The sequence below is a fragment of the Mesitornis unicolor genome, unplaced genomic scaffold, assembly GCF_000695765.1.
Source record: "Mesitornis unicolor isolate BGI_N332 unplaced genomic scaffold, ASM69576v1 scaffold45690, whole genome shotgun sequence".
NCBI lineage: Eukaryota > Metazoa > Chordata > Aves > Mesitornithiformes > Mesitornithidae > Mesitornis > Mesitornis unicolor.
Genome location: NW_010158500.1, coordinates 28,102 through 38,870, shown reverse-complemented (window position 1 = coordinate 38,870; position 10,769 = coordinate 28,102). Strand labels below are relative to the sequence as shown.

Genomic DNA, 10,769 nt, shown 5'->3' with positions numbered 1-10,769 from the left:
ATCACTTCCCTCAAGGGCTGTGCCCCAGGCCCTTGCCCTGGAGGGGACCCTGGTGCTGGCTCCCCGGAACTGTGCCCTTTCCCTTGGGGCTACCATGGTGCTCCTATCCCGGTGCTGTCTGCTGGGGAGGGGACCCCAAAACTGACCACCTTCCCCTGAGCTCTGTCCTGGCCTCTCCCCTGAGGCATCCCCCCCATGCTAGGCCCAGGGGCCAGCTCCTACTCCTCCTGGTTGCCCCTGGCAGGGCTGGCTCCTTCCGCTTTTCCTGGGGCAACCCCAGCACTCTCTCCTCGATTTACCCCTGCTGTGGCTGATCCCCTTCCTCCCGAGCTCACCCTCCCATCCCACCAGGGACCCCCTATGCTTACTCTCTAGGGTGATGCTTTTTTGAGTAGCCCAGACCTGTGTCCCTGCAGAGCCCCTTACGCCCGAGGGCAGCGGGTTGGGAAGGGGACAGGAGGACTTCGGTTGGGTGCTGGGGAGAGGGTTGCTCTCCCTCCACACGGGGCTTGTTTTTGGAGGAGGGAGAGGTGCTGCATGCGGGGCTTGCTTGGGCTGGGCTGGAGGGAAGCTGAGCAGTTAACGTCTCCCGCAGAGCTCAGCGGTGTTTGCAGATGCACAGCGCTTGGGCACGCATGGCCTCTGCGATCCCTGTGTCCTTTCTCGTGAGCAGCCGGCTCTATAAACGGAGAAATCCTGTCAACAATTCCTCTCCCCCGCGGCGCTGCGAGGCCTCGTGTCCCGCTGGTCGCAGAGCATCAGCTGGGCCCTGCGTGCCGGGTCGAGCCGAGGGTCCTGGGATGATATTTCCGAGGAGGCGTGTGGTGCTGACCTGCCTGAACACCGCAGTGCTGCCTTGTGCCTCTTCTTCCTGAGGTGGGGGGAGTTGTTTACAAAGCGACAGCCTGTGTCTCAGAGGGCTCAGAAATTCATCCGGGGATGAGAGTCATTCATTTTTGGCTTCATTTTCAAGCATTTTTCAAGCTGTCACAGCTTGGCAGGTCTGTAGCTGCAGTGTCAAGATTTAGAATTATTCTGTCGGTAATTGCTTTCTGATTCATCAAAAAGATAGATGAGAGGGAAAATGACAAATAATCACAAGTTGGGGATCTTCAAGGATATCCCAAAAAATGTGACTGGAGAAGCGTGGCATGCGCAAGTCCCCTGTCAGGGGTCACCTTTGCTGTCAGAGCATTTACAAAGAAATTCCCATAAATTCAGAGTTGGAAAAAACCTGGGTAACTGGAAAACAGATCTGTGATCCAAGCTGCAAAGGGAGCTTTAGATAATTCAGTATTTGGACTTTTTCACTGAGCCTCAAAGCCTGCATCGCCAGCTCAGGTGTTAGCAACTGTCCTTTCAGAGAGCGCTAAAAGTGAAATGCAGCTTCTGTGCTTAACGTCCCTACCTGAAGAGGGGGTGTGTGCTCTGATGCTTGTTTTCTTCCCTCGGCTTGTCTAATAAAAGCTATTACTGCTCTCCTACTCACAGCCTCAGACTAGCACAGCTACGAGTGATCTCTTACTTGTCTTGTTCCCTTAGTTACATTTACAGAGACTCTCTTTGCCACAAGTCCCTTCATTTTCAGAAGCGCTGTGGGAGTTATGTGGTTACATCTCTTACATCTTTTTTTTTTCCTTTCCTTTAAATGTTGGAGGTAGGTGACTCATCATAACTCCAGCTGATATTTCTCAGTGATCTCTTATTTAGCACGGCGCATCAAGCAGAAGATGCATCGCAGAGTCAGGGGAGAGCTGCTGATACCAGTGTGCATCTAAAACAAAACTTGAAGAAAAGGCAGTGTGGCAGTTGGTGTTTGTGCTTGTTTCAGTGGTAGAACGGTTTCCAGGCTGTCCCTGCAAAACCACAGCGACCCTGCACAGCTCACGTACTGGAGGCGCGGGCCTCTCCATCGTTGTGCCAAAAAAGCCCATGTGTGTGGTTTTCTTCTGATAAGGGGGTGCTCCCACCGCAATGGGCCCCCTGTGTGGGGGCACTTCTCAGCAGCTGGGTGTGAGCCTTGGCCCATCTCCCCGGGCAGAGAGACCGTTTGGCGCAAAAGATAAAAAAATGGAGAAAGTATAATGAGGATATTCCAACGGGAGCCGAGCTCGGCTCAGCTGGAGCAGAACGGCTTTGTTTTGCGAGAGCCAATGCTTTTCCAAAAGCTTGTTTTTATTTCCCTTTCCTAAACAGGCAAACGCCTGTGGGCTGCAGTGGTGGCTGCAGTCGTTCCTGGAGCTGTGCGTGCCCTTTGTACAATGCTCTGCCTTCAGAGGGCTCAGCAAACCCTGGGTGCAGATCGTGACTCACCAGGATAAGCAGCGTTGACTCCGGGCGTGTGTGTGCATGTATTTGCGGAGGAAGGGAGGCAGAGAGGCCAAGGGAGCTTTTGAAGGCTGGAGAGAGCGGGGAGGGAATACGTGTGTCTGTCTCTCAGCCTCACCTTGCTGCCTTGGACTGTAGATGGAGCAGTGCGCTGCTGTTCTTCGCGCTGACGGGGATTCTGAACTCCTTGCTCTTTAGTATTTCTATGCGTAGCGGCTGTTTGCAGTGTTGTGGTGGTACAGAGGAGGGTTTGGCTCTATTTGGGTAATGTCGGCTCTTTGTCTCATCTTCTTGTACTCTTATTTTAGCTCAAATGTGCTGCTTAGATCTATGTCAGTGATCTTGGAGGGCGGCAGAGTGATGCTGTGGAAGGACGCTGGGCTGGGAAGCGGCCAACTGGCCTTGCATTTCCAGCTCTGCCATTCTCTGGTGTGCAACGAAGGGTTTGCTGCTCCACAGAACCACAGAACGTTAGGAGTTGGAAGGGACCTCGAATGATCATCCAGTCCAACCCCTGCCAGAGCAGGAACACCCAGACCAGGTCACACAGGAACACGTCCAGGCGGGTTTTGAATGTCTGCAGAGAAGGAGACTCCACAACCTCTCTGGGCAGCCTGGACACCTCTCTGGGCAGCACTTACTTACACTGCACACGTTTAATTCTAACCTGGACAGAGCTGGCTGTGCTCTGCCTGGTTTCTAAGGCTCTTTGAGATCTCAGTCCAGGAAGCGCCGAATGTTGTTGTTTTATTTGCTGAGTGGCAAAAGGAGACAGGAAAGGGTGGTTTAACTCTGTGTGCTGTCCTGCTGCCCTCCTTCGCCAAGATCCCCTCCTCATCCTCTCTGCATCCTCTGTGACCGCAGCAGTGAACGCTCTGTGCCCTCTCCAGTCTATGGGCTGGCAAGGAGAGGAGACGCTGAAGTACTCGCATTGTGTGGGCACCTGCCCTCAATTGTGCTGCTCGTGGAGCACTCAGGTTTGAGCTAATAACGCTCAGCGGGTTCCTCCCTGCTTGTCAAGTGCCTTCTTTAATACAAATGGCCGGGGCATGTCTGCGCAGAGGGCTTCCGGAGGCTGACGCTCATTGAGAAATCCGGGCTGCGAGATAAACCTGTTGTCTTGTTTCCAGGCTGCCGCTGCCTGCCTTTTCCCTTGTTTGTGGTGCTGGTGCAGCCTTTATGGAGCTGCTGTGCTGAGAGCAAAACAGCGTCCTTTAAGGAACGTGCCTTTCCCTCTTGTTTTGTTGAAGATAAAAGCTGACGTGTGGCTGTGCTGCAGTGGCTTCTCGTTCCGCAAGTTTCAGCTTGATCTGCTGCCACGGCCTGGTTTGTTCTGCACCAGGATGGTGAAGGTGTGGGGCTGACAAGGGGGCCTTTGGGGTTGTGTTGGAGGGTGGGAGAGCTGCTGTGAAGTGAGGCTTTGGAGCAGTTTGAGGAGCTTTAACAGGAGAAGCGAAGAGGAAAGCCTCGTTGCTTTGGAGCAAGGGCATTCGGAGTGGCTTTGGTCTGTGTTGCTGTTCCCCTGAAACCCCTTTGCAGCAATCAGCTGTAATAAAGCATTCATAACTAGATAAGCGGTGACTACGACGTGTGGCTCCCAGTAATGCTAAATCCACCACGCTTTGTAATAAGGTTCTAATGCCTGGGGTATTTTGCCTAAAAATAGCAAAAAAAAAAAAAAGGATGGCTGTTAAGGGAAATGGAAAGCGGAAGGAAACAAATGGCTGTTAATCTTCCCCTCTGTTTCAGAGTGAAGGATGCCGAGGAAGAAGAAGCCCACAGAGGGCCTGGACTCTCGAGGTCAGGATGGGGAGGAAGAGGAGGAAGAGAAGAGGATCCCAGCCAACGCCAAGAAGAAGCGCAGTTTTGTGGATGCGTTCATTGTTATTTCTGACAGCGATGGAGAGGTCAGTGTTGGGCTGTGGTGTCCTGAGCCTGTGCTGGGCCCTGCTGTTGCAGGAGAGCACCCGAGCCTCCCACGCAGTGTGTGCTGGGGTCAGGCTGTGCACAGAGGGTGTTGTGCCGTTCCTTTTCTTACGTATGAGATGAATCAAATCCTATTTGACTGGGAAATGAATGGTGTGCTTCGTGAGGGTGAGTTATGAGGCTGGGATTTGATAACCAAATCCTCTCAGAACTGAATTTGAAACGTAATTTAAAAGTAACCTTTCCTCAATCCCTTTACAAATCTGTTTCTTCATAATTTTTATTTGATTGATTTCCAGCTAAACCATCGAAACGTGATTCTGTGTTATGTGCAAATAGATAAGAAAATGGTTCAGAACACGGGCTTGTGAGTGGCTCAGACGCAGCTGGTGGCTGGTGAACTGATGCTGAATTACAGAAGCCCGAGTTTTGAACCCACTTCCGTCGGGTGTAAGGGTGAAGTGTGGTGTGGGTGTGCCTGGCTGAGTCACAGAGGCTCAGGTCATTGATCCCTGACATCCTCTTACAAACATCAACCTTACCCTGAAAGATTGAAATGTCTGCGTCTGTCACACTGGCGTTGGGACGAGCGCCTGGGGGAAACCCAGCACCCTGAGAATCTGTCCTTAACTCGAGTGAGGTACACAAGAGGAAATGACTAGAATCAGGTTTTCCTGTGTGACTGTTAAGGCTTTGCTCTGTCTTGCTGGTGACTGGGGATCCTAAGCTGCTTTTGGTAATTCCACCATTTTCAAAAGCGTTTCAGTTTGCTCTCAAGCTGTAGATCTTAAATCAAGTCCCTTTTGCTCTCACATCTGCAGCGTGCTCCTCTACAATAAGGCGATTATCATGTGAGGAGGGGAAAAGCACTGGAAATAAACAGTAAAAAGCTGTAGGGCAAATGATATTGGATGTTTTTTCTTCACATTGTCTGAGATCTTTCCCATTGGGAAATTCCCTGAAAGAAATGGAACATATGGCAGTAATAGTTCAGTGGGGTTAAACCCTTAGCTCTGCAATATGCTAAGTTAACTTCAGATGTCTGCTGCATCACTGGCCTTTATTGTGAAACCTGTAAGGAAGAAAGAAATCAGCAGCTATAAGAGCTGCTGCAGTACATAAAAGATCAGGACCTGTTATTGTCTGCAATTATTCATCTCAATGTGCACGTATCTGAAAAAGAGGAAACAAACGTCTCTTAAAACACATCTATAAAAAGGTTAGGCTCCCTGGCTGTTCTGTAAGTTTGTCTATAAACAATAAATTCTGATGGCATAATCGGTCATATTACAGAAAAGGATATGCTCAGAGAGGCCGTTAAAGAGCCAATTAGGTTCTGTTTAAGTGACAACAGTTCAGTCAGTTGAATGAGTGGATTTATTCAGTTCAGTCTCTTTCTTTCTGTGAGTCATCAGCTTCCAGATCCAGTGCCACAGTCTCTTGTCATGTTGTTTTCTGTAAAATCAAACCCAAAAATGTGATTTACTTGGGATCGCAAAAAAATAACTGTCTGGCTTCTGTAACTGTCTCAGCTCTTCAGTGTGCATCAAGTTGAATTTCAATTTTGAACCTTGGAACTGTTGTTCTTGCTCTGGTAAGACCTTGTTATGTGTTCAAGAAGAGGTGTGGGAAGCTCAGATCAATAGCAATTTTGGAGAACAATACATTCTCAATTAATCTTGCATCTGTTAGGACATGGTTCCTTATGAATCAAAAGCTACAAGGACAATTTGGGCATCATCGATTCGATGGCTTTCTTCCTTGGCAGTCTCTTGGCAGGTATCTATAGAACAAGTCCCCAGTTCTGCTTCCAGACCAGCAGATCTTGTAGCAGCTGCACCTGGACAGCCTCCAGCTTCTCACTTTTGATGATCTTTGGCAGACTGCCTCTCCCAGGAATTTTTCAGTCATGCTGGATTATCAAGCTCATCCATGTTATTTTGCCAAGTTTTCTTTCTTTGCTCATGTCTATGCTGTGGCATCTGCAGAGCTGCATCAGAAGGAAGCTTCCTGGACATGGGGCTTTCTGATCTCTGCTGTGCATAATCCTGGCTTTGGGAAACACTTCTCCTTTTTTGGGAAGGGCCAGACAAAATGAGAACAGTCTCTCTGGCTTTGTGGACACAATAGGAGATGACCTTTTGTGTGCAGCCTGTGTCTCTGAAATGCAGACATGATGAATGAGTGAAGTGGTTGCTGTCTCCCCTGACAGTAAATGCTAGAGGGAATTTGTTGCCCACCCCAGAAGATGGGTGGTCATTCACAAATGCACAGGAATTTGAATAGTGCCCAACAGTGCTTTCTCCAAGCATGGCAATTCCTGCTCTGTCTCATGAGCTTCCTTCTTGAACTGGGCTGTTGATTAAAAACTCTCTGACTCCCAAGGCTTTCTGAAGCCAAGTCTGAGAGTTGGTTGGCACCCAGCAGTGGCCCTGGCCAAGGGTGAGCACTGAGCACAGCCTGGGGACCAGTAATTGTGCTGACCTGCTTGACCGATCTGCAGTCACAGAATCACAGAATGTTAGGAGTTGGAAGGGACCTCGAAAGATCATCCAGTCCAACCCCCCTGCCAGAGCAGGATCACCTAAATTAGGTTGCAGAGGAACGCATCCAGGTTGGTTTTGAATGTCTCCAGAGAAGGAGACTCCACAACCTCTCTGGGCAGCCTGGGCCATGCTCTGTCACCCTCACAGTGAAAAAGCTTTTCATGTTCACATAGAACCTCCTGTGCTTCAGCTTGCTCCCATTGCCCCTTGTCCTGTCATTGGCTGTCACTGAGAAGAGCCTGGATCCTTCCTCCTGACACTCGCCCTTTACACATTTATAAACATGAATGAGGTCACCCCTCAGTCTCCTCTTCTCCAAGCTAAAGAGACCCAGCTCCCTCAGCTGCTCCTCATAAGGGAGATGCTCCACTCCCTCCATCATCTTTGTGGCTCTGCTGGACTCTTTCAAGCAGTTCCCTGTCCTTCTTGAACTGAGGGGCCCAGAACTGAACACAATATTCCAGATGTGGTCTCACCAGGGCAGAGTAGAGGGGAAGGAGAACCTCTCTGACCTACAACCACAGCCCTTCTGATACACCCCAGGATGCCATTGGCCTTCTTGGCCGCAAGGGCACATTCCTGGCTCATGGGCATCCTGCTGTCCACCAACGCCCCCAGGTCCTTTTCTGCCTGGCCGTTTTCCAGCCACTCATCCCCAAGCCTGTAGTGCTGCATGGGGTTACTGCGCCTGAAGTGCAGGACCTGGCACTTGGGCTTGTTGAGACTTCAATGCCTTGATCCTAAAATGCTGCTGATCTGCTGGGGGACCTTCTGGAAGGGTCTGTTTATCCTGCGTAGATCCTTTATTCCTGTGTTTGGACTCGCAGTCTGGGTAAATGGCAGCGTGTGATGTTCAAAATCAGATGTTGGTTTTGGTGGAAAGAGGGAGGTGTGTTTGGGCATCCATGGAATACCCAGCCACCGCCTGCCCTGTTCTCCATCAGCTGTGGGAGTGGGTACGTGCCTCGGGACCAGGCCTGGCCTGAGGGCTGCCTTGCTATGGAGAAGATGGTGATGGAAATGTCACGGCGAGGATGGCAGCGCTGACCGAGCGGAGCGGAGCCCTGCGGGAGCATTGCTGCAGCACCCCGCTGTCCCCACGGGCTCTGCTGTGGTACCGAGGGATGCGGTGTCTCCACCTCCCAGAGGAGACGCAGCGTGAGTGCGCTCTGGAGGAGCCGTGTTGGGTCTGCTGCGTTTACTCCTCGGAAATCAGATTTATCTGAATCCGGGCTCCTTACAGCCCGGTAAAAGCCCTGCTATCTACGGTGGCCTCCCTCCCAAGCGTCAGGACCCGCATGTCTGGCACAAGCCCCGCTGCGTCTGGTTGTTCAAGTCTCCATTCCAACAGGTTTGTTCTAATGAGCCGAAAGACACAGCAGAGCTGAAACAGATTCTGAACTGGAGTCAAAGCCTAATAAAGTAGGGTGTGATATTAATTTCAGCAGCAGCCTTGGCTAGAGCCAAGTGTGGCACTTCCAACATCTAATTGGCTTTTAAAAATAAATCAGTCCGGTTTTCATCTGCGTGTTTCCCATGCAGGACGTGTGGTGTTTGGCTGTGCCCTATGGTGAGACGGTCCCAACTGCCGTTGAGCAGTGAAATTACCCAGACCTTTTGACTTTGCAGTCTGCACGGTTAGCTGTGGAGACGTTCTTCTGTAGCCTTTCCCTCTCTGAGTCAGTAGGAGCTGATTTCTGTGGTTTACGATGTGGATTCGAGGGAGCAGGATGTGGGAGGCTGGCTACTGGCTTCCATTTACAGGCTTTTAGAAATGAGTGGAGCTGTATCTGTTTCTGCTGGCAGTCAGGTTCTCTTAAGTATGTGCAAAAGCATTTTTTTAAATGAGAATTTGATTTCCTGCTGTCTGGTGAAACCAAGCAGGTTAAAAAAAACCAAGGAAGAAGAATAGTGGCTGCCTTCCACTAAATGCGCGGGGAACTTTGGAAACCCGTCTTTTTCTTGATCCGTGTACAATGCTGACAGTGAAACTGCTCATAAGAGAGCATCATAAATTAAACTGCAGAGCCTGACACACAGGAAGAGAATTTGGATTCCTTCTGGCCATTACGCTTTGCATTGACGGCAGAGGAGGGGAGACGCTCTCCAGGCTGGCACTGAGCAGAGGTGTGCAGTTCCCACCTCGCCTCCGCTATAATCATTTGTTTCCCCTGGAAGTTGTGTGTTGGAGATGACCTTGTAACTAAGAGTATTGGCTGCAGTTTGGGAATATTTTAATTGATTAAGATTATTTTTGGACCGGTGATCTTATTAGAAAGGCAGTTGGTTGAGTGGCCCCCTGAGTTCCTATTATCCTTGTAGACAGATGAGCATTAAAAGGTTGGGTCAGAAAGAGCAAGCCCTGTTGTCTTCTCTGAATTTTCTTGGCCCCTTCTGTTTCTACCAGCCTTGCCTACATTTATGCAGAGCACTCCGGGGCCTGCGGGGCTCTCTCCCAGCAGAGGTACAAACAGCCATAAATCCTAATTAAAAGGTATGTTTTATTTTCTGGGTTTAAAAATAAAGAAGATTTAAGAATTCTCAGAATTGAGATGTGTGTGTATATTTTGGCCCATCAGGATTAATTGGATTTGCTTCAGTGGTTCGCTGTACCGTGGCTGTTCAGTAGAACGCTGCTAAGCAATTTAAACATCTCTCTCAAATGCAGGAGGTTCGTACAACACGTGTCCTGCAATAATTTCGCTCCTGCCACTGTTGTAAATGCCGAGATGCTTCGGGACCCGTCACGGGGAACCAAGGCACGCGCTGGGCTGCGCGGTGGAGCTGGGCACCGGCCTCGCTGTTCCCTTCCAAGCCCTGGAGGTGTTTGAGCCCCGTCCTGTCCCGTGGTGCGTGTTGTGAACGTGCACCTCTGTGCACACAGCAGCCGTGGCGAGTTTGGTGTGCTCATAAATCACATCGGTGCCCTGGAAGAGAGCTGCAGATGAGAGCGTCAGGGTTGACCTTCCGGCAAGTGCAGGAGTGATGAGGGGAAGATTGATGCCTGGAGAGAAGAGCTGGGGATTTGCAGAGCCTGCTAGGATTAAATTGGCCCTCTCTTAAGCTGGAGCAGGTTTAGCACTGTTAGACTGGGCTTTGGGGGGGAGCAGGAGAGCTGTTCTGTAACCTCATCCAGGATGTAATCCTAGCATGATACTGATACGATCCCACAAAGCGCTCCCTTAGGTGTGAGCTGCCTGCAAGGTCAGCACGGGGCTGCTGCTGCAAACCAAGGCAAGGAAGTTTGGAGTAGCAGAACCAGCGGAGATGGAAAACCAGAGAGGTGTTGTGCCAGGGCCCTGGGAGAGAGAGGACTTCACCTGCTGAGCGTGAGCTGGGCAGGCTCACAAGTAGAGAGCATCCATCTTCCAGCAAGAGAGAGTCTGGCTGTGAAGCAGCCTTTAGGAGACGCAGCAGCAGATCTATGAAACAGGGTACCAAAGCCAGGCTGGGTGGGGAGAAGGAAAATCATCCAAAGGAAAAAACTCTTAAGTGCGAGCATGAGAGTGTGTGTGCGGACTTGCTGAGCGTGATCGCTGCCGTGTTTTTAGCTGGTTCTTAAATCGGTGGAAGTGAGGAATGGCAAAGGTATTAGGGCATATAGAAGCTGTAATGTATTAGAGTCTCAGGAAACCACTTAATAGTATGTCTTGCAAAATCTGAGTTGGATAAATAATTCAATTTGTTCTAGATAGTAACATTCTTGGATTGAAATCCTGCTAAAATACTGTCAGCAAGAGCTGGTGATGAACAAGAGAGAGGCTCATTTGGGGGAGATGTAAAGCTGAGGCCAGGAGGATCAATATTAGGTCTGTGTGTGTTTTAACATCCTCATTAATGATCTGTAAGAGGCTGCAAGTGGTGAAGATACATTAATAAAACCTACAGATAACAGTAAAGCTGGAGGTGTCTAGAACAAAACCCAGCACAGGGGAGCAGTCCAAAGGACTTCACAGGTTCAGAAACACG

At 50.1% G+C, this 10,769-nt stretch overlaps 1 protein-coding gene across 1 annotated transcript in view; it reads left to right on the top strand.

Annotated features, from left to right (window-relative positions):
- The first annotated feature begins 4,085 nt into the window (after nt 1-4,085).
- UIMC1 (ubiquitin interaction motif containing 1) overlaps nt 4,086-10,769 on the top strand; it is a 34,392-nt gene continuing 27,708 nt past the window's right edge. The window contains exon 1 of the mRNA XM_010183636.1: nt 4,086-4,235. Within this exon, the coding sequence (XP_010181938.1) occupies nt 4,086-4,235 (150 nt within the window). The remainder of the gene's footprint in view (nt 4,236-10,769) is intronic.